This window comes from Strigops habroptila, chromosome 2 (assembly GCF_004027225.2).
Source record: "Strigops habroptila isolate Jane chromosome 2, bStrHab1.2.pri, whole genome shotgun sequence".
Taxonomy (NCBI): Eukaryota; Metazoa; Chordata; class Aves; order Psittaciformes; family Psittacidae; genus Strigops; species Strigops habroptila.
The window spans coordinates 100,617,616-100,644,584 of record NC_044278.2 but is presented as its reverse complement, the minus strand read 5'-3'; the positions used below and the strand labels follow the sequence as shown (position 1 = coordinate 100,644,584).

Below are 26,969 nucleotides of genomic sequence, written 5' to 3'. Positions count from 1 at the left end.
ACAGTCCACAAACCCCATTTAGTGTTATTCCTAAAGTTGAAGTATAAGCACTGTCGTTTTTAGAGTCTGGGTTCTCATGTGGACTTGCTTTATGGAGTCTGATGTGAAGCCATATTGTCCACTTCGTTAAAGTGTTGCAATTTCTTAGCTGCACCCTAAGTTTAGTTTATCCCATGTTTTGCATTTATAAATGCGTGTTCAAATAGTATATTCCCTTCAAAAAAAGGGAAAAGCCTTGGGTTGTATTACACTAGATATTAAAAATTAGTGAGTACTTTTGGGTTTAGTCTGTCTTATTTCCTTTAAAAGAGGAATAGGAAAATAAATAAAATTGGGGTAAATCATTACTTTTTTAAATTATGCCATTATTATTTGTAAAGCGTTCAGTTGCCAGACATTATACATGTAGGCTATTAATTAATGTATGTATTGATATACAATACCGTGATGAGTACTTTATAAAAGTTAGGAAAATTAGTTTGGTCCCTAGCGTCTTTGAATTGCATTCAGTAAAAAGTGTTTTATATTGAGCTGCAGGATAAAAAGTAAAGATACTTTGTTAAATGAACTGATTGATACTCATCTGTACAAGTAAAGTTTAACAGAATAATTACACCTAGGACATAAGTTCTAAGATGAAGTAGGTTTTATATTTGGCATTTATTATTCTCTTGGATGCTCCCTTTCTTCTTTAATTGAATCTCATTCTTCACCAAGACTCAGTTTGTATGTCATGTCGAATTCACAGCACGTTCTGGTGTACCAGTTTTTCAGATGATGGAACTCATTTTCGGAAGGGCTGATGGCCTGGTAGTGGTTGAGGCACTGTGTTTTAAGGAGGGGGGATTCTCCAGACTGACTTTTTCCTGTGGACTGAATGCTCTCTAGTGGTTGGAGTCTAGTAGATGTGTCCTTTGAACTGTGTCTTTTGGTTTATTTTCAAGTGAATAGTCTAGTTGGTGTACTCTGTAACTGAAGTGTGAACTAAACAGTGATTCTTCTGATCATCCTTATGTCAACTTCAAAGGCAAAATCTTGATCCAAATTCAAATATCAGTGTATCTATATCTCTGAACAGTTTGCTTGCTGTGCTTTTTTGTGAAGAGATAATGTCGTGTGTAACCTACTTCTTGTTTTTACCTAGACCCATAGTAAGTGCTCAGCTTAATCATTAAGGATTAATTCTGTAGTTGTAGCGTTAGAAAAAAGGAACCCCATTCTCATCTTCTGTCCATCTCATTATTCTTGTGAGAGTGAGAGGAAATGGTTCTTGGAAAATGTTGTAGAAAAGCTTTCTAGAGTATTTCTAGGAAAGTTTTTTTTCAGGGTTAAGTGTAAAGCTTTCTTGTGTTTATTATGGCAACTTTATAAATCAAATAAATTCCAAAAGATATGTCTAGATTGCTAGGTTGAAATATTACAGATTCATTTGAGGCTGTAAGCACTGTTTCTGGTGATACGTACTTCTGAATCATTTGGTTCAATATAGTACTTAGGAATTTCCAGCTGTTAATTATTTGAATGTAAAAAGCATTTTAAAAAGATACAGATTGAGCGGAGAAGAGATTCAGAGCAGCCCTGTGGAGAAGGACTTGGGGGTGTTGGTTGATGAGAAACTTAAGACGAGCTGGCTTCAGTGTGTGCTCGCAGCCCAGAAGGCCAACCGTATCCTGGGCTGCATCAAAAGAAGTGTGACCAGCAGGTCAAAGGAGGTGATCCTGCCCCTCTACTCTGCTCTTGTGAGACCTCACTTGGAGCACTGTGTACAGTTCTGGTGTCCTCAACATAAGAAGGACGTGGAGCTGTTGGAGCAAGTCCAGAGGAGGGCCACGAGGATGATGAGGGGGCTGGAGCACCTCCCATATGAAGACGGGCTGAGAAAGTTGGGGCTGTTCAGCCTGGAGAAGAGAAGGCTGTATGGAGATCTCATAGCAGCCTTCCAGTATCTGAAGAGGGTCTACAAGGATGCTGGGGAGGGACTCTTCTTAGGGACTGTAGCGATAGGACAATGGGTAATGGCTTCAAACTTAAACAGGGGAAGTTCAGGTTAGATATAAGGAAGAAGTTCGTTACAGTGAGGGTGGTGAGGCACTGGAATGGGTTGCCCAGGGAGGTTGTGGATGCTCCATCCCTGGCGGTGTTCAAGGCCAGGTTGGACAGAGCCTTGGGCGACATGGTTTAGTGCGAGGTGTCCCTGCCCATGGCAGGGGGGTTGGAACTAGATGATCTTAAGGTCCTTTCCAACCCTAACTATTCTATGATTCTATGATTAAGATCCTTTCCTGTGTGGTTCCATTCTGTTCATAATGGACTACTTGTTCCTTATAACCTGCTTGAAGTTATTCTGTGTGAGACTTGTTCTTAAGAAGTCTTCTGGTGCTGAAAGTTAGTAAAGGAAGCAGGAGAAACTTGGTTTATTGGTTTTTGCAAAAGATATGATCTGTGTCAGTAGCAGATGACTGAGAAATGCACAAACAGTACAATGTAAACGTATAATAATACTCCTTAAGAAAGCTGAAGTTGCCTACTGCTTTCCCCCAGTTCTGGTGAGACCTATTGCAGGATAAAGTGCAAGTGTAAAATTCGTTGTCCTTCTGAATAATCTTTTGACTTCCGCAGCATGTCAGCCAGTTGCAGCTCTGTTTTTGTCAAGTTGAGTGATTTTCTTTGGAAAAGAGAAACTTTTGCTTCCTTTAGAAAAAGAATACTTTCTCAACCCTTTAAAGAAACATGAAGCATTTTAAAATTACTCCTTGACATTCTTCAAGATGTTTTTGTAGATCTTCTTTTGGATTGTGAAATAGTGTGCCTGTTGTTGCTGCATATTTTGTAGTGATGAATAATGCTAGTAATTTAAAAAGGTAATTATTTTAATTTTCAAAGTTTCATTGCAATTGATTAAATAACTGTAACCTTTTTCTTTTCAGGATATATTTATGTTCATAACGAGGCAGCTTAAAGGTTTAGAAGATACAAAAAGCCCCCAGTTTAATAGGTATTTTTATTTGCTTGAGGTAAGCTTCATAAGTTACTTCATAATAACTGTTAAATTATGTTTTCAACTTAATTGTGTATTTACTCCATTTGTTTTTCCCTGTTCAACACAGAACATTGCTTGGGTCAAATCTTATAACATATGCTTTGAATTAGAAGACAGCAATGAGATTTTTACACAGTTGTACAGAACACTGTTTTCAGTAATAAAGTAAGTATTGTCACCCCCAATTATAATATATTACTGCATGGTTGCGGTCAGATGTTTCTAACCTGGGTGTTCAGTCTGTTGTGTGACTTGTAGCATTAATGAGCTTAGTTTTGTAATTCAGTTTAATTAAAGGTAGAAATATAAACATAAGCTGTCAGTTTTGCCTGTTTTAATTAAAAAAGACACACTGCAAATAATCCTTTTTTTTTTTTTTCCAAAGAAACTTACTTTGATTGTCTTTTACTGCATTTATTTTATTCTGTTCTTGAATTTGAATGATACAATATGCAATTACAAGGAGTTTGGAGAATTATTATTATAAAAACTCGAGTTAGTAAATAGCAGACACTGAAATGTACAGCTAAAGATTGTCTAGTCCACCCCCCTTGCTGAAACCAGGTCAGATAGAGCAGATTGTGCGGGACTGTAGCCAGTTGTGTTATGAGTATTTCCAAGGACGGATACTCCATGGCCTCTCTGGGCAGCCTTCTAGTGCTTGATCACTCGTTTAAAAAGTTTCTCTTTCTTCTGTTTAAATGGTATGTCCTGTATTTCACCTTGTGCTCATTGCCTTTTGTCCTGTTACTGGACACCACCACTGAGTCTTGCCCCATCTTCTTTACTCCCAACATCAGGTATTTAAACATAATGATAAGTTCCTCCCTAAGCCATCTCTGCTTGAGGCTAAAAAAAGATGTCAGCACTCTCAGCCTCACCTTGTATGAGAGCTGCTTCAGTCCTTTAATCATATTTGTGGCCCTTTGCTGGTTGGACTCTGGGATGTTGAGTAAAAGGGAGGGATGTTATAATACATTTTGTTTTCATGGTAGGGACAGATACGGTCCTCCTACTCTTTTACTGCAGGAGTAAATGAAGAGGGCATGAGATTGAAGAACATTTTGGGAAGTGGTGTAAGCAGCTGACAAACATAAGTATTTTGACCTCTAAGAAAATTTGTGATTTGATTATTATATTCCTTGTTGTTTGGCATCACCACAGGGAGTATGCTGCGTGGAGGTTGTACTTTATATGTACAGTACACTAAGAATTTTGTTTTTAATTTCAGCAACGGTCATAACCAAAAAGTACACATGCACATGGTTGATCTGATGAGCTCTATCATTTGTGAGGGAGATACTGTGTCGCAGGAACTTTTGGATACAGTGTTAGTTAATCTAGTGCCAGCACATAAGGTAAGACTTAACAGTGGCTTAATTTTTTTTTCTTTTGTAATTGTGCTTTATTGGATGTATGTGTTCAGATATTTACATTTCTTTGCGAGAATAAGTGTAGCAAATGTGTTCCTATTACTTGGATCTTAGCAAACAAATAATTTTTAATAGTCAAAATTCAGTAGAGTTTCATTGCTTTGATTCACTTGCTATAAACCAAAATATCAGTGATCATAGTAATCTGAAAGCTTTTAATGTCATATGAATTTATACACTTTTATATATGGTCAATATCAGCAGAACTTTTTATAAAAGATATATATATCCTTTGGAAAGTTTTTAATTATTGTAATGCTGTATCAGCAGTTCAAACTAATGTGCTGCCCTAAGTGGGAGGGGAAGAAGTTATGACTACTGATTTGTAGTTGGCACTATTATATTTCAGAAATGCTGACTTGGTGTTACTGAAAGCACATTGGTATGTTTTCGATGCAGCCATAGAACTGTATTCAGAAGTGGGGGTGCCTGAAGACCCAAGTGATTATTGTCTTTCCTTAATGAATAATGTCTTCTTAAAAAAACCCCATAAACAGCGTCCAAGAGATGAACTGAGGAAAAACTTCAAACTGTGCATGTGTTGTGACGCTTAGATTTCCTTGCTGTTTAAACATTTGACTTCCTCATTCAGAAAATTAGCTGGGTCCTATTGGAATCTCTTGGGCTATAGTGTAGGAGATGACCTGTAAGTTGTGTATGACAAAACTTCCCCTCCTTAACAGTAATGTACCTGAAGAAACTGAGTAAATTTTTCATAAGGGGCCCTCAGAAGAGTACAGCGAGTAGCGCAACTTAGAGTGCCTTACCACAAGCCATCAATTTCAGTAAATAAACAGCACATAAATTACTTGTCTATTGACAGTGGAAGATTAAATGCTTAGTATAGATCATGCTTTTTTTTCCCACTGGAAATGTTTTAACTGTGTTCTTCAAGGATTCTAGTACTTTTGTGCCAGGACCAGGCTGAAATTTGTGTTGCTAAAATTCAGATTTATGAAGTAAAGACTTGGGATACAACAAGCAAAAGCAAGACTACACAAAATGCTTTAGTTTGTATTTTCTCAGTTGTTAAGTATCTGTTGTTTCAGTATGTCACCTGTGTTCAATTTGATTTAACTGTACTGCTTTCGATTCATGTTACTGTACTGTTAATAGGATAAGGTATTTGGCGTTTTGCATTTTCTTCTCCTAATCAAACTGGCTCTTTGGCTCTAAGAATGCTAGCTTATAGCTTACCTTCTAACTGAAATAGTTACTTAACTTCAGGCCATATTCTGTATACTTTTACCTCTGTTTTAATTTTTTTAACCATTTTCACACTAGTAGAAGCTTCTAATAGTTTTGTTTGATCTCATTATCTGCTTATAGTGTTTATTTAAAATTTCAAAGCTTATGTAGTCATCTCACCAATTTCTGTGGCTACTGATGTCACGTTGGAAAAGTGTAATGAATTGAGAGTGAGAATTTTTCCATTCATGTCTACTGAGCACTAAACTACAAGGCAGTTAAGGATAAGGATAAAGCAGAACTATGTCTTAAGTGACCTAACTGTTAAGCTGTACAGGAGAGGGAAATTGTCAAATCAGACTGGCTCAGTAAAAATGGCATAATGATAAGAGCTGTTGTGATGGTGAGTAGGGAATCCTTATCTAGCCAGATTCCTTGGGGACCAAAAGAATGCATTTGATGGTGTAGAAGAAGTGTAGATCTGTTACTAGCTAAAATTTGAAAATGATCAGACTGAGATCATTGTAGATAGGACAGCTTTGTTTGCAGCAAGTGACGCAGGCAAGTGGTGTATTTTTGGTGCAGCCTGAATGAAGGCTGTATGTGTGAGGGAATGTGGAGTGCCCTCGTGAATTGAATGACTGTATTCTGGAAAATAGTGATAGAGCTAGTATGACTTTTGGTGTATAAAGAGCTGTATTGGCTAACACTGGGTGGAAGACTTGAGGAGTTTAATCTATGTAACTTATCAGAGGAACAGTCTGTAAGTGTGTATTGGGAACAGAAGGTTCAAACAGCTCCTCTAGTTTTAGATCCTGGATGCTGAAATCTAAAAGCTGAAATTCATAATTAGATTGATACACAAATTTTGTGGATATATTTAAGAGTTGTAGTAACTAGTTGAGCAATTTATAGAAGGCTAATTCAAAGCTGTTGCCTCTTAAAACCAAGATCAATATTTTTCTGAAGAGGAATGCCACATATGGTCACTGAGTAGTCTGGAGTAGTAAGTCTGACAAGCAGTGGTGTTAGCAGATCAGCTGCAATGATGTTAAATGTAACTTCTCAATTATTTTGCAGAAGATCTGAGTTCTGCTTTTTCATAGGTGGTTAGAATCATAGAATCATAGAATCGTAAGGGTTGGAAAGGACCTTAAGATCATCTAGTTCCAACCCCCCTGCCATGGGCAGGGACACCTTGCCCTAAACCACGTGGTTCAAGGCTCTGTCCAACCTGGCCTTGACCACCACCAGGGATGGAGCATCCACAACCTCCCTGGGCGACCCATTCCAGTGCTTCACCACCTTCACTGTAAAGAACTTCTTCCTTATATCTAATCTAAACTTCTCCTGTTTAAGTTTGAACTTTGCTTTGTCCTCATCAGTTGGTACTTGTTTCTGCTTTTACCTTCAAAATGCAAGAATTACTAATGATTACTTTAAACAGTGTTGCCAGCTGATGGCTCAGTTTCTACCCCATTCAGGACTCTCCAAAGCTTATCCCTGCTGGGTGCTTGCGTGCTCTTAGAGGCATTCTGATGAAGCTTATTGTCCCCATCACTGAGGGCTTTCTTAAAGCATTAGAAGATCTTGAAATACACGTAAATTTTTTTTTTTTTCCTACATGTATGGAAAGATTGAAGAGAAGATAATGATAGAAGAGTTTAGATAAACACAAGGAGGAAATTTGTTAAATTAGGTCTTATCCTGACAAAATTTCTTCTTAACGCAAAGTTTAAAGTTGTGGCAATTAAATTAGTCAGAAAGATAGGTTTGATGTTTTGTACAAGATCTTTGAACCTATTTGGTAATGGTCTGGGTTGCTCCTGGCTTCGTTTCAAGTAAGGCAGTGATGCTTTTCCTTGTTTCCGCTTTGATCCTAAAACTGGAAAAGGGAGAAGAAAACTTTCTTGTGTGCTTTTAAGACTACTTTGGTATTGTTATTTTCAGAAAGTTCAGGCTCTGGGCATTTGAGAGCTTTGGCTATTGGCACAATTAAATCAAGTACATAAGGCATGAAAAAATGCTAACTTACCTTAGCTAGTTGTGATCAAGGGTGTATTTTTTACCTTTGCAGATTTTTTAGATAGAAGGAAGCGTAATGTTAGTATGTTACTCTGGGTTGCAAATGGCTACTTCTGGCATTTATCTTGGGAAGCATTAAAGTTTTAAATGAAGTGCTGTGTGAGAGAGACAAGCTGAAACTGTAATTAATGAGAATCAAAACAGATCTGCCTGTTGGAACTCTGCTATGCTAGATCTGCTGTTTGGACTTGTTTTATACGTAAATCAGATCTTGCTCATGATCTAGAGTTCACTCTTACCCAGGTAAAAATTGTTTTCTTTGTTTTAGCAGAGGTGACCTGTGGAAGTCCAGAGGGATCAGAGCAAGAATTGCAAGCGGCATACGTTCCTTGTTAGGGATTTTTGTACCTTTTTATTTCCTGAGCAGTCACAATTCTAGCTAAATAACAGAAAACAAATGCTGCAGTCTTTTCTGGGACATGGAACAGCTGTACAAATTTGTAGAAAGGCTGCCAATGTTGACCCTTGCATCTTGATTAGATAAAGGGAAGAGGAAATTACAGGATGTTAACGTTTTTATGTAAGCATTTGAGTATCTTTCCAGAATTGGGATTGATTCCCCTTCTCTAGTGCCTCTAGGTAAAACAGATACTTCAGGTGTGAATCTTTGTAGCCTTTTTACTTCAGTCACCTAACTTTGTTATATCAGTAGGCAAGTCAAAGACTTCTGTTTTATATTAATAGAAAATGTTAATCTGTTCCTACTGCAATCTAGAAGCCAATAGTTCCTATACAGTTTTTGAAATTGCAGACAATATTCTCCATCTCTTTGCAAATCTTTTCCATTCAGATAGCTACAAAGAACCAGGAATATGCAGGCAAAGAAATACCCTGCGTGTCTGCTGTGCCTTGTGTTTGTTTTTAGTTATGCTGAAGCGAAGTTTTCTTCCTTTTATGTATGAAATGTTTGTGAAAAAACAACTACAAACTGCCCCTTTATACTGTTGTCCTGTAAATGGAATCTGCTGAGTTTTTTAAATTGCAGAGACTAATAAAATTGGGAGAACTATATTTTTACAGAGATGTTTAGCTATTAAAAGGCTATGTATATTTTTTATATTGAAGACTTTTCTTTCATTCTTGTTAATCAAGTCTACAATGGGTGTCACAAGGGCTGAGTTGCTTTTTCTTCTGAAAATTTTTGAAAAATAATTGTGATTAGAAATAGTAGAATGGACGCAGCAACTAGACCATGGAGAATGTGTGCGGGGAAAGGAAGGAAACAATGAGAGAGTAATAACCCAATTAGAGAAATGGAGGGAATGTTGGGAAGGGGTGTGGGCTTTTATTTTCTGTATTAGTTTTGCTTGTATTTTTCTTTTTTGCTCATGAACTAAAATTCTAGGTAGTTCTTTTTCTTTGCTATCTCAGTCAAACAGACTGAGTATCTTTGCAAGATGCCATGGGGAGGCTGTGATGGTGGTTCACAGGTGGCTGCTTGGTGCAAGGACAAGATCATATTTTCTACCACAGTCCTGTTCAGAGTCTTGCTTCCGTGGTGACTGTAAATGCCTCGGTATTGCTTTGTGTTGCTTTGTTGTTTTTCGGGGATGGTGATAAGGAGGAACAGTAAAATGCAGGACCTGACTTCACTGAGTTTCAGGCTTAGATGAATAACTGAAAGTTGAAAGTAAGCCCCAATTTGCCAGGAAAGAGTTTTCTTAGTAATATTAGTGGAGGCTACAAGGCTTTATTTGGACTAGGCTTATTTTTACTATATTATCTTTACTACTGAAAGTATAAAAAGAACTATTTGTTTAATGGACTTACCACTACATATTAGCGTTAAATTCTTGTATTTATTTTTAGGATTAATGCATGTGCTTAAAACTTCTCTGTTGCTTTTTTTTCTTCTTTTTTTTCTTTTTCACCTCCAGAACTTAAACAAGCAAGCCTATGATTTGGCAAAAGCTTTACTAAAGAGGACAGCGCAAGCAATTGAACCATACATTACTAATGTAAGTGAAGACAGCAAACAAATATGGATATCAATACGTTTTTAACTGAGCAGTAATATAAAGTGAATGAACTGCATATAGTCAAATAGGGCTGTTCTTTGAGAGAATTGTTGTATTAATGAAGCACTGTAACCTATCCCTTGGAGTTTAATTCTTCACGGTATTGAAACTACTAAGCCTATATTAATTTTGATTTCTGAAATGCAGTGGTTGGTTTACTTTCTGCTGCCTTGGGAGACCTTGCACTTCAGTCCTTAATGTGACTGGAAGACCAATGGTACTTACATGTATTGTTCTGAAAAAAAGTACATAAACACGTTGTTCTTTTGGCAAAATTATTTTTCTAGTGAGGAGATGAGACTATTTTAGAAGCTAAGAGAAGTGAAGATAGAGCAGAATTTTAATGCCGTTGTCACAGGAAAAGAAGAGGAAACAGAATCTAAGAATAGATATTAAGAAAGAAAACCAACAAGTGGATTGAGGAATGTAGCCAAGTTGAGTCTAGATGTCATAGACATTGCAAGAGAAGAGGGATGAGAGGAAGTAAAGATCAGACAGGAGTATGTTCTAACTTAGGTTGCACAATAGAAAAAAAAAACCTACTTGTTTTTTCAGAAATAGTTAAAGATTTTAGAAGTAGTTAAAGATTTAGCAGGTCTCGTGGCAGTTATCCAAAACCTCAGCAGCTTGAAAACAATAGAAAATTTTCAATGCGTTTTGTCGCTTTCAGATTTCTAATACTTGTGGTACTTGGAAAGTGGGTGCCTTCTAAGATTTAAAGAAAATCTTCAGTGAAAACTCTTCAAACCTGTTAGTCAAACATGCTGTTGGGAAGGTGTTGCTACATGGGAATGTGTTTTTAATGTTGATCAGTTGCAAGGTTAGATTACAAACCAGGTGACATTTTGTGGGTTTTAAAGAAGTCTGTACAATAAGAATCTTCCTCGTATGGAAAATACGTACATGCAGTCTTCTGTTCTTGGTTTTCCACAAGTGGGAAATATTATGCTGTCTGGTGTCTTGGTTTTGAAAGTTGCTTTCTTAAAACATATTAAAGGCACAATAAGAATTAGTTTCTTAATCAGGAATATATATATTCCAGGCAACACTGTATACAGAAAAGGAAAACTTTTCTGCAAGACAGCATGGACTCTTTAACTTCTAATGAAATGCACTTACTCGTTATTTCTAGTAATTATTGCTAGAAACTGTTGACTTTTTCTATTGTATCACTTGTTGGGGTTCACTTTAAAACCTTAAAAAGTGGTAGCTTTCATGATTTTAGTTTCTTTGCTGATACGATTAATCTTGTCAGGTACAAACAGTCGTGATGTTCATCTTCTTAAGTTTGGGATTAGGAAAACTGAAGTGCCAGTTAAGTGTGTTTGCTTGCCTTTGTGGCAGGTGGAAATAGTTCAATTTGTTAAGCCACACTTGTGTATTCTCTTAACCCAAAGAGAAGAAAAACTTTCCAAATCATGTCCTCCCCCTTACAAGTGATGAGTAGTAAGTTCCTCCTTAGTTGCTTCTTACCCATCTATTATGAGAGGATATAGGTGAAAGGAGTGTGGAATTAATATTTGATTTTGGAAAATATTTTCTTTAATGAGAAGTATAAAGTTTCTCTCAAACCTGTCAAGTTTACCATGAAAGAATAATTGCTTTACAGCTGCATTATGCTGCCTGTAAATATAAATTCTGGAACAGGCAGTTATTAATTCCTGTGCTTTTACTTACAGCTCCTTAACCTGTCAGCTGTGTAGTATAGTAATTAGCCAGTTGTTTCAGCCCTATTTTGACTAAATGTTACAATACTTTTAAAGTGATTGTTCTCAATAGTGAAATAACTCTAAATATAGTCACACTATAAGAAGACGTGTTGCACTGGAACTCCCCTAGAATTGTTTCTTACATTATTTGTAGGCCTGCTTTCGTAAATGAAACATTTTAGCAAACTTTTAATGCGTTTTCCAGTACATGTAATATTGAATACAAAACAATGGTACCTGAAGATTTCTACTACGGAATCCTGATCTATGCGTGGTAAACTTACAGGTAGGCAAGCATAGGATTTAGAAGAGTGTGTATACTCTTTGTTATTGATGTATGCTCCGTTTTATTTTCCAGTTCTTCAATCAAGTCCTCATGCTTGGTAAAACATCCATTAGTGACCTGTCAGAGCATGTGTTTGACTTGATTCTGGAGTTATACAATATTGACAGTCACCTCCTGCTTTCTGTTCTCCCCCAGCTTGAATTCAAACTTAAGGTAAACACTTCCTGTCCTTTCTGTATATTTGAAACGTGTGTGCTTTGACTGTTAATGATTTTTATATTTTTGGTTTTTTTACTGAAAAGTTCATCAAACTATTTGGCATATAAAGTGAATACTTATATGTAAAACATATCTTTGCATTGTTAAAAGGAAGACTCGTAAAAGCCCTCAAAAAGAGTGATTTAAACTTCAAATGTATTAACCTACAGTGCATGTATGCATATATTTGGGGTTTGGTTGGTGGTTTGGTTTTTTGGGTGTTTTTTTTTGCCTTGCATCTTTCAAGCAATAACTTGGTTTTTTGGTGACTTGAGAATCTGACCTGTGTTGCTCCTTGGTTTACTGTACTATTTATTGTGAAAGAGTTTAATATATTGAAAGTACCTTATGCTGCTAGCTGCACAGAGAAACTACATCCATTCAGAATAGGGAAAAAGTGGGCTCCATGTTAGTGGAAACCAGTTTATGTACTGACAGTTTTATTCAAATAGAAGGCCTGTGACGTGAAAACAGAGCATTGGACTCCGTAAATACGTGTTGTAGTCATTGCTGCAATGACTTTTATGATTTTCAGGCTTATTTCTTGTATCTGAAGGATAGCTGGTGCTAGCTATCCCTTTTAATAGTTATTTTTCCTCTTTGACTTCCTACCATTTCAGAGTGTCTTCATCACTTGGAAGAAATTCAGTATAACAGCTTGTACTCCCTTTATTCTGCGCTACTTCTGTTCTCTTTGTCATTCCATGGGGTTTCCGAGGAAGTGGGGAATTTGATTAGTTTTGTATTACTAAGTTTGAAAGTGATCTGTTACCACTCTTCAGGGCTAATGTGTGGTAGGCCACTTGTAAAATTGCATGTATTTTTATTTTATTGAGGACAGATTTTAGGTTTGTAGAACCTTTGACCTGTTCTCAGTACAGTATTCATTATCATAGTGGCTTGTTCATAGAATTGTAGAATGGTTTGGGTTGTTTAAGAACCTTAAGATAATTTAGTTCCAAACCCTGTGCCTATTATTTTTTCACTAATGTCGCTAGGCAGGCACAATACACTTGTTGGTCGAGTTGTATTTTAATGGTTTTATCTTTTCATTCATATTTCCAAAAGAAGGGTTCAATTTACTGCTCGCTGTCTGACTCTTAAAAGTAGACCTTTGCAGCCTTTAATTCCTGTTCTTACAGATGGTGAACAATTACCATTCTCACTCCAATAAAAACAGTACTTCTGCAGCCAAAGCTGTTATTCAAAAGATTTAATCTTAACTGCTGCCACATCCTTTATTTATTTTTTTTTTTCCCTCTCTTCATAGCCATAATTGCAGTAACCTTTCCATCTTTAGGTCCATTTAAAAACTGCAGGTTCTTGAATTGTCTTCCTCCTCCTTCATTAACTCTTGTATTCAACTATTTCAAACTTCTTTTTTGTATCCTATTTTACCACTGGAATCAGGAAGTTTAGAAGCCCAACTCTGTCAGCCTTTTTTCTTTCAACAACTTCTGGTCTCTTCCTTCAGCTGGGTGATTTCAGCAATAAGCATTTCCATGTTTTCTTTGTGCTACTTAATCTACACCACTTTTTTTTTTTTCCCTTCATTTTTGCATTTCTGTTCTTTTTTTTTGGTTTTTCTGTTCTTTTGTTTAGTATACTCTTAGATGATGAGCACGTGTTTTGTCGCTTTTGTCTACTTGATCCTTAGTGTAGTTTTCTCCTTGTGGTCTGAACTCTTGAGGATTCAGGTTTGGGGATTGTAAGATCCTGTTAAACAATGTTTCCAACAGACATGTACGTATTTATAGTTACATTCTTATTGCTCTTTCTCCTTGAGGTCTTGTTGAACTGGGTACAGTTTGTAGCTATTCTGAGAGCATGGTGTGGCTTCTGTTTGAATTATCTTGTTGCTTCAGGTGTGTTTTTGAGGCTTTAAGTTATAAGACAAATAATCTATGTCTTTTTTTGTCCTGTTGGCTGTCAAATGTAGTTTGACCTATCTTTTACAGGAAAAAAAAAAGAAAAAAGAAACACCTCCATTTGTAATAGGATAATCCTAGTTTAAATCCTGAAATACTGGAGCAGGCCTCCCAGGGAAGCTGTGGGTGCCCCATTCTTGGAAGTGATAAAGGCCAGGTGTTGGACGGGGCTTTGAGCAGCTGGTCTAGTGAAAGGTGTCCCTGCCCGTGGTAGGGGGGTTGGAACTAGGTGATCTTTAAGGTCCCTTCCAACCCAAACTGTATTATGGTTCTAAATGAGTTGAGAGGTCTGTAAGATCCTTCTGTGGTTAAAAGAGTATCTTGAAGATGAATGTTCTGAAATACTAATGAAATATGGTCAGCTTATGTTTGTTCTGAAATTAACACAAATTGTTCGTTATGCAGACCTGCCAGTGATGATTAAATACTTTCCACTCCAGTAATAGTCGTGGCTTTATTTTAAACAGCAGTAGCTAGTGTCAAGCATTTTTAACTCAGGTCCAGGTAAATTGCATGTTAGCCTGTTAAGAAGAGAGTAAATTCAATGAAACTCAGAGTGCTTATGGTAGGAGGCAGCTAACGTTTTGCTGCTTTGAATGAAAAGGAACTGGACAGTCTTATCCCTGTTAGCTTTGATAAAGCCTTGGATCAGTTGCCTGGTAAATGAGAAAAATACACTTGGCAGTCCATATTGAAATAGGGCAGAAGGTAGATGTCTTTTTGAACAAAGGTCAGTTAATGATACAATAACCATGAACTTCAGTGAGCTCTGCATATCATTCAGAGCTTGACTAGATGATTTTGGCTTTCCTGGATTTGGTACATAGCATTTCATAGAATTGTAGAATGATTTGAGTTGGAATCTAGTTCCAACCCCCCTGCCATGGGCAGGGACACCTTCCACTAGACCAGGTTGCTCAAAGCCCCGTCCAACCTGGCCTTGAACACTGCCAGGGATGGGGCAGCCACGGCTTTTCGGGGCAACCTGTTCCAGTGCCTCACCACCCTCATAGTAAAGGTTTTTTTACTAATGTCTAATCTCAGTCTACGCTCTTTCAGTTTAAAGCCATTCCTCCTTGTCCTGTCACTACATGTCCTCATAAGAAGTCCCTCTCCAGCTTTCTTGCAGGCCTCTTTTAGGTATTGGAAGGCTGCTCTAAGGTCTCCTTGGTGCCGTCTCCAGGCTGAAAAACCCCAGCTCTCAACCTGTCTTCATAGGAGAGGTGTTCCAGCCCCCTGATCATCTTTGTGGCCCTCTGTGAGATTATGTTCAAGAGGTGTACCAAAGGTGTGATAGTAAAAGTCAAATACTTTTTGGGGCAAATACTCAAAGTTTATGGGGTAGTGCAACAATTACTGATTTCCAGGATCTCATATTGCTGCTTTGCTGCTAAAGACGTTTGTATTACTCTTAAAGCAGTTGATATTAAAGGAAAGCTGTGGCTGTCTCAACTGTCGAGTTGTCAGTTTTGGAGTGAAGATGTATCCAAATGATCTCATCTGGAATGCTTTGAACATGTGGAAGTTGGACATATGATCTGTGCTTTTCAAAGACAAATTGAGTAATTGCTCTCTTGTTTTTCTGGGAACATGCATATTCTTTATAAGCGGCTTCAAAAGCAGTGAGTAAAAAAAATATTTGGCCTGATGAAGTAGACTCATGGTAGACTTATCCAAGCAAGGTTCCAAGTGTTCTAGCTCAATTTAAAGTGGATGCTTTAAAAAAATATGTTTTCAGGTGCAAACTTGGCAAATTCTGTGGGCCAGAACTCAGTATTTCTGATCGTTTCAGTGAAATTTAATTGAAAAGAAATGAATTAATTTCTAAAAGCATTTTTATTTTGGTTGCTGTAGTTTGACCTGTTTTTATCCAAGAGCTGTTCTTTTTAAATTCTTTTGACGTTGTCTGAAAAGTCCTTTTGCTGGTGGAGAATGATAAATGGTTACTTTCATACAGATGTTAAACAATTTTTTTATTTTTTTAATTGGCCTTATCATGAAGAGAACAATGAAGGTCAGCTCAATAGGGCACAGGACTTCAAAATAAATTGGGAAATTACGATTCGGCCTCTGTATAAGAAAAGAATGATGTGACGTGGGATTTCCAAAAGCAAATATTACAGAACTTCATTACTGACAACCTGAGAAGAATTTCTTCACTTTTTTGGGTTGTCATTTGGCAATAAAGTGAGAAGTTACTAGCCAAACAAAAGAAGATAGGAATTCCTGGAAGAGTGGTAATAATTTGATAATACTGTATGATAAGACTTTGAAGGATTGTCCTTGAGAAACTCTTATCTGTATGTTCTAATGGTATATTTATTTTTCTTCCTGTTACTGAGCTGCTAAAGAAAAATACAATTTAGTTCATTTTTCCTATCTTCCTTTTTACTTGAGATGCATCAAGGAGACAGATGTTCTGGTCCTGAAGCCGTGTGATTCCTGATGAATCCATGTGGTTACTGATGAATCCTGTTCATTGAACGGGATGACTCCATTTACACCAAGGGAGGCGTTTTCAGTGATGCTTTCTCCACCCAAAGCAAAATGCTCATTCACATCAATTAATTGATTTCTGTCTGAGAACAGACTGAAATCTGTGAAGTCTGTTGGATGTACTCCTGTTTGATGATTGCAAGGGCTGCCATGCTCATTTCCATAAATTCTATTTAAAGTGAAGGGGAGGGGGAGGTGGAAAAAAAAAGGTGATCTTGATTGTTCTGATGTTGAGGGCCTTCTCCTGTTCTTGGAGGATGCTGAAAGCTCTTGGTATTCTTGACTTGTTCTTTCAGGGATTGTTCACATGTTTCATCCTGACCTTAGGGTACTCAGTCTCACAGTGTAGGTGCTGACCATTTCTCTGATAGTGATCCTGTTTCTCTAAACTGATTCTTCCCGGTATCAGCAACTTTTCCACTAGTTGTATTCTGTACATGAAGCAGAATTTCCATGTAATGTCATATTTTTTTTTTGCTTTTAAATGCTTTGCGGCATGTTTCGAAAATGAAGTGGTGGTGGTTTTCTCCCAACAGCTAGGTGAGTGATCTTCACAGCCTTCCAATTGATTGGGCTGCCTTTTTCTCAGCCTCTGTGACTGATAGGAGTTTGAGGACATGAATGAACATTTGTGTGTTTGTGACTCAGTACCTCACAGGATACAAATTTCTTGCTCTCCGTATCTCTGAACTTCTCTTGCACTCTTTGTGGCAGTACGCCTCCTGGTTTTTTTTCATGGGATCAGAGTCTTATGGAAGATAGTCTTTTCAAGTGTGGGGAAAAATCCAAGGATTTTCTTGTCAGTGACCAAATAAGTTGTTGATGATGTACAGAGGGATTAAAAAACACTTGGTATGGAGCTTGTGAGAGAGCATAGGTGCCTCAGTAACACTGTTTCACATATTTACTGTTTTGGATCTAAACAATGTGGCCACCTAGTGTTCAAGCACCTTGCCATTAGGTGCAGAAAGTGACCATACAGTTCGGTCAGGATGCGAGGTGATTTTAACTGCTGTGAGAATTGTACATTTTGGCTTGGCTGAAGAATGAAAGGTTGCTGGCAGCACTGGTGTTCTCTGAAATGTGCATCTTTTGTGTGCTTTACTCCCTTAGGTGCTTTTTCTATCTTATCACAAGAATCTTTTCAGTATGTTTGGAAGGAATTGAAATGCAATCGAGTGTGTGCTGTGCCATGCCATGTACAAACAGAAGAGGACAAACTAGTTATCCTTTTGGGTCTGGCTGGGATGGAGTTAATTTTCTTTGTAACATCCTATGGCGCTGGTACTTTATATTTGCAGCTAAAACAGTGTTGATGGCACACTAATGTTTTGGCTGTTGCTGAATAGTGTTTGCATAGGTAAAGGCTTTTTCCCCCACCACAAGTAGGCTGAGGCAGGGCAGGAGGTTGAAAGGTGACACGTGCTCAGCAATAAAAGGTCAGGGAAAGGAGGAGGAAGAGGGGCATGTTTGTGCTCATAATGTTTGTCTTCCCAAGCAAGCACTGTGCGTGCCGAGACCCTGCTTTCCAGGAACTGGCAGGGTGTAGGGAATGAATTCCTCTCTTTGATTTACTTGTGCACGCAGCTTTTTCCTTACCTGTTAAACTGTTACTATCTTGATCCATGAACATTTTATCTTCCATTTTCTCCCCTTCCATTCCCTTCACAGGAGAGGAGAGTGAGTGAGAGGCTGGGTGGATGTTTGGCTTTTGGCTGGGGTCAACTCACCACGCCTTTATAGATTTTTTGTAAAGAAAAAGCTGCTATGTTCTCATGTGGCAGAAAAGGAGTATTGTTAAACTGTAACGCTCAGAGAGCTGTGTCAAATCACGGTTGCTTCTAACTGGTAATTATTTTTTAACCAAATTTCGGAAAGGAATCTGGGGGCTTAGCAGGAGAACGTGCACTGAAATTCATTTAGCTTAATCTCTTCTGTGAGGGTCAGTCATTTGTATCTGACCTTGGCACCTTAAGGTGATGTGTTTAGAGATCTAGCGTTGACACAGAAGCATTATTGGTGCAGGAGAGAACAGAGGTAAGAATGTATTGTTGTGTAGGTCAGCTTGTAAAGGAAACTGATATTCCTTCATTCAGATTTGATATTTGAATTTTAGAAATTTGTATTACTGAAAGTGAATATCATTTTATGTTCAGGTGAATTAAAAGCTCATTAATAGAGTATTTAGGAAATAACCATAACAGCTCTTACATCTTTATTTTACCATCTTACTAAGACAATATAATGTAATGAATAAAATCAATAAAATGTTGACTTCTGTTATTGTAGAGCTGCGTTTCTTTCTGGATATAGTAGTTAAAATTCCTGGCAAGTTTCAGGTCATGTGTCCACTTCTACTCTCAAATCCCCCCCACATCTTCAGTGATGCCTATGTTTTTGGACTTGGTAGTGATAACAATCTGACCAACTTCAGCTGCTGTTAGTGACCCTAATATGTAGGCAGAAGAGCAGCTGCGTGTGTGTTAGGAGCGCATATGGGAAACTGAAGATATTACTGTTCAATGTCAATTTTTATTGGCAAATTGTTATGGAACACTGTTAAGCATAAAGTGGTGGGTTATACCTGAGAAAAGAGGTGATGGACATGACTTTTAAGTACACAGTGTCTTATAGAATGGAGAAGGATTAAGAGTTTTTCGAAGTTTGTGATACTCATTTTTTTACTTGAAAAAGAAGTAGAGATTAAAGTATAAGAAAGGAGAGAGGCTGCAGCAGTGATGTATTCATTTAATAAGAGGAACAGGTTGATTTTTTTATTACTTTCAGGAGTTTTATATGAGAATGTTTCAAGGAGATGAACATTTGGGCCCAAATTTAGAGAGTACCAAATTCTCTTGGTCCATAATCATAAATATTCATTGTTTCTACAAGCAGGACTAGAAACATGGTAGGTTGTCTTATAGTTAGATTAGTGGCTAATACAGTGTAAGCTTCTTCTGTGGCCAGTTCATTAAGGATATTGTACAGTTTTTGGTAGGGTTTTATTTATGGTGTGTTGGGGTTTGGTTTTTTTTAACCTCTTTTTATCATATTTTTTTCTATATTTCTGGCAGTAAAATTAAGTAGTTGAATGGTTAGCGTACTTCTGACCCCTCCACTGCCCTTTCTCCCCACCTTCTGGATCTGTACTGGTTACCTAGGGAAATTCAGAGATGCTTATATGTTTGGTATTTTGTTGGTTTAAGTAGGAGTTGATGGGATGTGAATAATGGAGACTAATATAGGCTTCAAAAAAAAAAAATTAGAATCCTTAACCATGAGGGCTCAGAATAAGAATTTGTAGTATAAGGGACACAAGCTGAAACTCCTCAAGGAAAAAAAAAAAAAAGTAATTCATTGCAGATTAAGAGAAGGTGGTTGAAGATGGCTTTCAGTAACGTCAACCTGAATTCTATTTGGAAATACTAGTCAAATAGTAATGGATTTACTATTAGTGCTGTTGATACTTAATACTAGCATGTATTTGGAAGAATTACAGTCTTTCGTAATGCAGTAATATGTCAGTGTTCGAGGTTTCTTCATCCTGAACTTCTCTTGCTCTGTTACTTTAAAGATTTTACAAATGCTTTTACTGTTTTTAGGGAGCTGAATTAAAAGGACATACTGGCAAACTTTTCAGCCCATTTATGGTATTGAGCCAGATAGGAGGAACAGTTGGTCTTTAAGGCTGTGATGTCAGATTAGAGAACTCTGTCAGCTACATTGTGCTCTTATTTCTTTTTCACATTAAAAAGGTGATGTTGACCTAGTAAGAATGTAAGAAATAGTAGAAAAGAACAGTATTTTAAACAGTCCTTGTCTTTATTACTAGAAAAAGACTGAAATAATGAGGTGATTAGTATCTAGTTATTACAAACTAATTTTAGCTACTCCCTCTTCAAAGAAATGTTGCAGCCAGTTCTTTTTAATAAGCAAAATTAAAAATTGGTGAACAGTAAGTCCATGCTAATTGCACAAGCATTAGCACACATATCCAAAGTATGTATTAAGCTTCAAATGCTGTGTGTTGTACTGAACAAGTGTAGTGCAAACCAACAATAATGAAAATATACTGGAGAGGGCCTTGTTTTATCTCAGTGCTAATTTTAAATATGAAAGGAAAGTTACTGAGTTTTAACTCAGTATTTTTAAATATAGGCTTAAATACAGGACCAGATCCTGCGCATCTTAGATCTTCCCTAAAAAATTGTTCTCGGCATGCAGACAAATGTAGTATGAGTTTTGCAGGTTTTGTGTTGCACTTAAATTTGTGTAAGCTTGTACAGGCACATATCAAATTTCCTAACAGAATCACTAGTCTGTAAAGGAGGGTTAAAAAGACGTATGTACATATGTATTCTTCAGATTTTTCACCAGGCTTTGTCCACATTGCGTTTTTTCCTCTACACTGTTTTTAATTTTCAGCTGCCATTATTGTTTTGTCTTCTCCCAATAATTGCGAAGGGTTTTTGTCTTGACATACACATTTCTACATGCGAAAAGTCTATTAATCTGAATTCTGATATTTCTAGAGGTGTATAAGTGTATTGGTGTAAAAACTGTGCAAAACAGAATTCTGGTAGTATGTTGGGGTTTTTTGTTGTGGTTTTTTTGTTGGGTTGAGTTGTTTTGTTTGGTGGTTTGTTTTTGTGTGGGTTTGGGGGTTTTGGTGGTGGGTTTTGGTTTTTTTTGGTTGCATTGTTTGGGTTTCTATTTTTATTTTTTTAATTTAAAAAAATGTGTTCAATTTCTAGAGCAATGACAATGAAGAGCGCCTGCAGGTTGTAAAACTTCTGGCAAAAATGTTTGGGGCAAAGGATTCAGAGTTGGCTTCTCAAAACAAACCACTTTGGCAGTGCTACCTGGGGAGGTACGTGTTGGTTTAGTTCCCTTCCTTAGGAGGGAAAAAACATTCAGTTGAAGTATAATTAAACTTTTTCTTTCTTTTTCTTAAGTGATCCAGCTAAGTGAGTTCCCTCCTGCTGCTTTGTCTGAGATCTGACAGCTAATGCTAAAGCGATTATTTTACATACATCTTCTGCATCTGTGATTGTGCAGCGGAAACAATTACAAATCATTCCTTCTTAGTTCTCTTTTTTTCCCCCCTAATTATCTTTATTGCCATTGTCAAGCAAAAGGAATATTTTATTTCTTCACGAGTGAAACTATTCAATAATAGATTAATTCTAAACCAGCATCAAATGACATTTGCAGTACCAGGTGATACTACAACTGGTTTTGAGGCTTTTATGTACAGTATTTGTATACTGGTTTCTATTTTTTAATGGTAGGAGTGCCCTTAAGGAGGTATGTAGTATTTACATTTGTGATGCAAAAACACACTTAGTCTTGGTTTTGAAATGTTCTGCTGGTTTGAGAAAGAAAATACAGCTGAACCTTGTAGTCAGGAGAAACTTAAGTATGGCCACTATGATGAAAATGTTTTTGTATAAAGGAGGATAAGTTCTGTACATTATTACAACTGCAATAGTTTATAATTTAGCCTTCAATTGTATTAAAACCAGAGACCTCAAAGAACTGCTACTTTTGAAAGTACAGAAACTTAATTGAGTTTGTTTGAAAGTGTGTAACTATTGAAAACATTGCATGTCATTTAAAAAAAACCAGCAACCAAAACCAGATTTAACTGGGCCTAAAGGAAAATGCTTCATTGTATTATAATGTGAAGCAATATGAAGACTATGTTGTTCATAATTATTGTTTTCAACTAGGTATGAATCCCATACATGTGTTTACTTTTTTCCCAGGGTTTTAACTAAGTTTTAATAGCTGTGTAATTAAAAGAACCATTCTTAAAATCTCTTGAGTTTGAAAACATAATGGTTTTTTGCTAAAACAGTTATTTCTTAAAACTGCTTTATTTGATAAGTGTTTCAACAGTAGAAATATTCTAAAATCTAATTTTCAATTTGTTTAAAACCAAGCATTTTGAGGATAGCTTGAAATGCATTGAATTTGTCAAAATGAGGATTACATATAACTCTTACATCAATAGTTTTGTTATAAAATTACTTACAGCAAAATTAAACATGAGCAAATATTGGTTTTCAAGCATCAAACCTAACTCGTTGTTTCAAAAGGGAATATTACAGAGGTTGAAGAGATGCATCTCAGGTGAAATTTTTACTAGGCTAGATGCCTGTTTGATGTCTATCGTACAGTTTAAAGAGGGAACAAATACAATAGGCTTATAAAAGTTTTTGCTGCTGATCCATGGTTCATGGTCAATTGTATGGATTATTACAGAAAAAAATAGTTAAAATGTCAGACATGTTTGTAATAAATAGTTGTTATCTGCCTGGGAGTTTTTCATGTGTACCAGGAGAGAATATTTCTCTTCATGTTCGGAACATGAATTAATAAATGAGTACAGAAATATTTTCTTAAGCTAAAGACAGTCTCCTTAATAGTGTAAAATCAGAGATGTTTTATAGCATGTAACTGTGCATGGGAAGCATAAAAATATTTTCAGAGGTATTTGAAATTGTGTGGAAATAAACTAATTGCTTTGGTAGAAGCATTGGTATTTTTGTTGTTATTGTAATGTATTGTCTTGTTTCTAAATAGGTTTAATGATATCCATGTACCTATTCGTCTTGAATGTGTGAAATTTGCAAGTCACTGTCTTATGAACCATCCTGACCTAGCAAAAGACTTAACAGGTACCAGATTTATTATAACATTAAAATAGAATTTTAAGACTCCTGGAAAAGTCAGGAAGGTTAGTCGTAATCCTAAGTAATGTCAGATGTAGTGGAGGATGTAATTGAGGTTCAAGTTCTGAGTCACAGAGTCCCTGCTTTCAGTGCTGCCTCTTGGGCTGAGGGAGTTGTACATAAAGAATGCCTTAACTGAAGAGATCACTCTCTATTACAGCAGTTGCATTCCCAGCTCCTGTTGAAAGCACTGTGGGATCAGGCAAAGACAGCCTGGCTAACCTAATGGTCATGACATTTAGCAATTGGGGTGCAGAGTGGAGACCTCAGTTCTGCAAAGCCAAAATGTGTAAATATTATGCAGTCACTGTTTAAAACATGACAGCAGTCCAGTTAACTGTGATCACAGCCATTGGTTCCTCCTTCAGATGAAATACAGCCTGTAATTCAAGACCTCTGCAGAAAGCAACTGGTATAGATAAAAACATTTAGTAATTATTGCTCCTGATGTTGCTCCTGATTCTTACACTTAATGAAAAAAATGTAATTAAAGAAAATTGGATGGTTTGGTTTTCTCCCCTCAAAGTGTATATGGAGACTGTATCTCCCCCTGATCAATAAACTCCTACTTCTTATAACTTTTAGGAAATAATATCTTTGTTCATGTCCTCTAAGGAGGGAATTTAAAGGGTTGTTAATTGCATGGGATTGCTCTCCTGCTTACTGAATGTTTGTCAAGTTAAACACAAATACAGGCGGGCAAGAGTCATCCTGTAGTTATTGGTATTGTTAAGCCAGCTTAGAAGAAATTTCTGGGCTTTCCAGAATGGAAATGGCAAAGATATTTCTTCTTTAGTTATCAGAATTGTATTTTCAAGGATTTTTTTTTTTATTTTTCTTTTTTTACATTGCTGAAAGACTTTGTGCCCCCTCTAATGGTATCCTCTGGGAAATGTAATTTTGCTTGCCCCTCCTCTCTCACCACAGCGCTTGTCAAAGTCAAATTGTTGAAAAAGTTTTCTAACTTACTGGCGTTTTGCTTGGTTTTAATTTATTATGTGTCCCTGTGGAACACATCATTAAAACAATTTCATAACCTCTATAAGTGCAAAGCTTTATTTCTTGATGTGCTCTTTTGGCACTTGTGCCGATTACCAGAAATGTTAATGGCCAATATTTCAGATAAGACTTGAAAATTTTCATTGGTCATTGAACAGTAACCTCTGGTTATTACATTCAGAGTAAACTTCAAATTTCTAATGTTTCCTAATGTTCTCAGCGTTTCACTGGTGTATGCTGGATACAGCGATCTTAACTTCTGTATGCATTTTCCTACCTGATTGTACTTCTGTAACCTAAAATATGTACTTCTAGAAAGATAAATGAACTTTGCCACTTTATTTGTCAGATTTCTAAAAGGACAATAGCTGACATTTTAGACACTTAAGCAGAAATCTTAAAATGTGGATAGTATAAAGATTATCAATGGTACCAAATAAATAAGAATTGACCAAAATAATCTAGAAAAATAGTGTTAGGATTAATAAACTAGAACATGTCATAGCATATGTCTAAGTAAGCATTACAACTTGGCCAAAGAGCATGCTTTTTAAGTATGTCTCTTGATTTGTCCCTGTTTACAATGCTTACACAGCTCACACAGGGGTGTTCCTGAAGCATGTGAACTAGATTCCTTGTGGATAATATAGAACTTGTGGTCAGGAGTGCAGCTAATGTGCTCCAGCAGCCAAAGGGGATGGAGTATGCAGGCAAAGAGTAGCCTCTAGCCTAAAATAAGACTTTAAAATGTATACAATATGGTTATCAAGTTCTCAGCACTGTCCATTCTACTTGACAGATCCAATTCTGTTTGGCTGTAATAGTCATTAATGTAGACATAGCCTAATTACTGTAAGAAATAATAAAAATGAAAGTAAAAATGTAATGCCAGAGCTCATAATTCTGTAATGCCAGAAATATAAAAATTTTATACTCTAATATAAGGTTTTACTGATATTTCTCTTAGAGAAAATGATTGGTTTCTTACTGTCAATGCTCAAACCAGTAGAAAGTCATGATTTCTGCTTCTGTCAGTTGAGTGCTGTCTAGGGTAAGAAGAGTAGCTGAAGTTGTGTACTTAAAATACGTACTTTTTTTATTCTCCAGAATATCTTAAAGTAAGGTCACATGATCCTGAAGAGGCCATAAGACATGATGTTATAGTCTCCATAGTTACTGCTGCTAAAAAAGATCTATTGCTTGTCAATGATCATCTACTTAATTTTGTCAGAGAACGAACACTGGACAAGCGGGTAAGACATAAGTAGTCCTAACCATGGCTGTGTGTTATATTTCTAGACTGTAATTCAGCTTTTTAAAAAACAGCAATTCTAAAAAATGCTGAACTAATTTGAAAATGATGTGAAAAATTTTGAATGTGAAAAATATTGAAGCGGTCTATTTAATGAGGCATCTTTTGCCCCTTACTTGAATGCCACATTTTTCATTGTGCTGCATTTTTATTCAAGATAGTATGTTACCAAGAAGTAGGCTAAAGCACAACAATGCTGTTTCAGTCGTCTAGTCCTAGTAATTTTTTAAAATAAAATGAAACCCTTGTAAAACATTCTAACATTTTTTCTTAAGAAATTTTACAAGCAGGTTTCAAAATATATTGTAAATTACTAATGAAAAATGTTCCCCCATCAGAGCTAGCTAGTTTGCCTTCCTTTAATGAGATCACTGGGAGACTGCAAATCAGTGTAGTAGCTTTCAAATTTGAGTAGTCTTGAAATTTGGTTTAACTGTGTTTGGTTATTTGGTAAAATTTTTGAGGTTTGCTGTTTGTGTTAAAGCTGCTGATGGCAAACCTTTAAAATTAACATTATCACCCGTTTTTTTTTTTTCATTTGGTGGCATGCTTTCTGCTGTTGCACTGGTAACACAATCACAAATATTGAGTATAGCCTGTGAGAAAGGGTGTTGGCTTAAATTTGTAACGATTCTGAATTTAAGATACTTGCATAGTATTACTGATGTTGAAAGGTTTAGCATAATAGATTTGATGCAATATATGTCCTGTTGAGAAAGTGTTGCACTTAGAACTCAGCTTAATGATTTATAAATTAAATTATTCTGGTGTAGAATAGGAAATGCCTACCAGGAAATTCTGCAGTCTGAGTTTTGAACTGCTAAACTGGGTACTATTTCTTTTTTTCAAGTGGAGAGTAAGGAAGGAAGCTATGATGGGACTTGCACAGATATACAAGAAATATTCATTACAATCAGAAGCAGGAAAAGAAGCTGCAAAACAAATATCGTGGATCAAAGATAAACTCCTGCATATATATTATCAAAACAGTATTGATGACCGGTAAGTCAGTCATGAGCTAGGTGATTCTGTGGATAAGTGTTTAACTTCTTATTCAGATTTGTTTTTTCCTTTATGCTTTTGTACTGACAAAAAGGAGACTTGATAATCCTGCATGTTTTGATCCAGTGCATAGTGTAATCTTATACAGTTGCAGCCAAATGTTGTCTTGTGTTGTTTTCTTCCCCCCCCTTTTTTTTTTCCTTAAAGGGCAAAAGTGATTCTAACGGGTGAGATAGGTCAGGATATTTCAATACTTACAGCTGTACTTCATTGCTTCAGTAAAGGAGATTTTTGTTTCTATTTCAGTAGCTTGCTAATTTTTATGCTAAAATGCAGTAATTGAAATTGCTTTAACAATCTTGCTTTAGATTTGCATGTTGTTATATGATTTAAAGATAAGCCTAATAAATGTAGTGACAACAGTTAAGGCATATCACTTTGCAGAAGATTAGTTTTTCTGTACTATAATAGCCGTGAA

The 26,969-nt window shown here is 36.5% G+C and overlaps 1 protein-coding gene across 5 annotated transcripts in view; it reads left to right on the top strand.

The window, feature by feature from the left end:
* Positions 1-26,969, top strand: part of PDS5B (PDS5 cohesin associated factor B) — a 112,840-nt gene that overhangs the window by 29,651 nt on the left and 56,220 nt on the right. For all 5 annotated transcript variants that reach the window (XM_030475803.1, XM_030475801.2, XM_030475802.1 and 2 more), the window contains 9 exons: positions 2,928-3,014; positions 3,108-3,205; positions 4,272-4,398; positions 9,624-9,704; positions 11,832-11,972; positions 21,196-21,311; positions 23,030-23,124; positions 25,285-25,430; positions 26,340-26,491. In XM_030475803.1, the coding sequence (XP_030331663.1) occupies positions 2,928-3,014; positions 3,108-3,205; positions 4,272-4,398; positions 9,624-9,704; positions 11,832-11,972; positions 21,196-21,311; positions 23,030-23,124; positions 25,285-25,430; positions 26,340-26,491 (1,043 nt within the window). The remainder of the gene's footprint in view (positions 1-2,927; positions 3,015-3,107; positions 3,206-4,271; positions 4,399-9,623; positions 9,705-11,831; positions 11,973-21,195; positions 21,312-23,029; positions 23,125-25,284; positions 25,431-26,339; positions 26,492-26,969) is intronic.